Raw genomic sequence first — 1,517 nt, 5'->3', positions numbered from 1 at the left:
CCATTAGTTGGCATGTGGCACCGGGCACTAACTATTTCCAAGAAGTTGATTGCGCCGATGCTACCAAGATCATCGCGGCATGGAAACGTGGTGACACTTTGTTCGAGTAGCTTGACGTTTTTAACCATGCATCGTGAGCTGTCATCAGCTGAGTCTGCCCCTCTTGCCTTTGACAGGTAACATTCCAGTTTCCAACGAGACTCTCTCACGATGTTGAGCCGAGAACATCTCCAAACCATACATCCTCGCAGCCAGTAACTAATCTGGCTGGCTCTGCATCATACCTTCGTCATCGCGCCCTGAACCGCGCTGAACCTTCTCCAGGCATAGCGAGATTGCGACGGAGCTCAACGTTCTCTGACACCGTTTCAGAAGCCCGCAACTCCATCAGATCGTCCACCGACGATCTGTTCCTTCCGCGGGTTGATGCAAATTCAAGGTCCCTAGACAGCAATAATAATGAGTCTCACTGGCAGTCTGTCCCACTGGCGTTGGCGTTGCTGCCCGCAGTCGGGGGCCTGCTATTCCCAAATGGAAGCGCGGTAGTAACAGATATCACTTTACTGGTTCTGGCAGCAGTATTTCTTAATTGGTCGATTCGATTACCGTGGTGAGAGAGCCTACAAGAGCATATATTTTATATATAAATCGCCTGCCTAATAATGTACAACTTTCAGGGACTGGTACATCTCAGCACAACAGATGTCACGAAGTCTCACACTAGAAGACGAATTCGACATGGATGTGATTATCGAGCAAGCTGAGGAACCAGAGCTGGAGCCGGGCAAGAAAGAGGACCGTGATTCAAAGCCCAAGCCGCAAGAATGCGCAGCTTCGACGCCCCAATCCGCAACTGCCCGGGCCGCAATGGCGGAGCTCCACCGACACGAACTAGCAGCTCTAACATCCTGCTTCCTCCTCCCCATCGTAGGCGCTTGGCTCTTGCATACCCTCAGGTCGCAACTCTCCCGACCCTCCGAGGGCCTCGTGTCCAATTACAATTTAACAGTCTTCCTCCTCGCCGCGGAAGTTCGCCCATTTTCCCACCTGTTGAAAATGGTCCAAGCACGTACCCTCTACCTACAACGCCTCGTCTCTTCCGACACCGGGGAACCTCGCGAGAGAATCGACGCCAGCAAAATCTTCGACATCTCCACCCGCCTCGAGGAGCTAGAAGCTCACATCGCAGAAACAGCCAGCAAGCGCGAGCATCAAGACCAATATCAAAATCAACAGCCCCCCAACAGTGCCAAGCACGGAAAAGAATACCTCTCCGCAACCTCACCCGCAACCACCAAAGGCCTGTCCCCAGACAATCAAACACCACACCCGGACCTCTCAGCCCTTACCCGCGCCATGCGCCGCTACGAAAAACGCACCACCCTGCACGCCCACGAGACCGAAACGCGTCTTCAATCTCTCGAAGAGCGACTGAGGGACGTCATCTCACTCAGCACCGCAGTGGCAGCGCAGCAGCGCCGCGCAGCGTCGAATCGCAGCTCGCCGATATTTGTATG

The 1,517-nt window shown here is 53.9% G+C and overlaps 1 protein-coding gene across 1 annotated transcript in view; it reads left to right on the top strand.

Moving 5' to 3' along the window:
- Window positions 1-126: 126 nt before the first annotated feature.
- The window catches only part of HCAG_02973 (conserved hypothetical protein), a gene marked incomplete at both ends in the record, with an annotated part of 1,684 nt that continues 293 nt past the window's right edge, over window positions 127-1,517 (top strand). Inside the window, 3 exons of the mRNA XM_001542752.1 lie at window positions 127-176; window positions 392-610; window positions 678-1,512. Of these exons, the coding sequence (XP_001542802.1) occupies window positions 127-176; window positions 392-610; window positions 678-1,512 (1,104 nt within the window). The remainder of the gene's footprint in view (window positions 177-391; window positions 611-677; window positions 1,513-1,517) is intronic.

Source organism: Histoplasma capsulatum, genomic scaffold, assembly GCF_000149585.1.
Source record: "Histoplasma capsulatum NAm1 scaffold_2 genomic scaffold, whole genome shotgun sequence".
In the NCBI taxonomy this organism is placed as follows: domain Eukaryota; kingdom Fungi; phylum Ascomycota; class Eurotiomycetes; order Onygenales; family Ajellomycetaceae; genus Histoplasma; species Histoplasma mississippiense.
The sequence above is the reverse complement of the archived record's forward strand: the minus strand, read 5'-3'. Positions and strand labels throughout refer to the sequence as shown.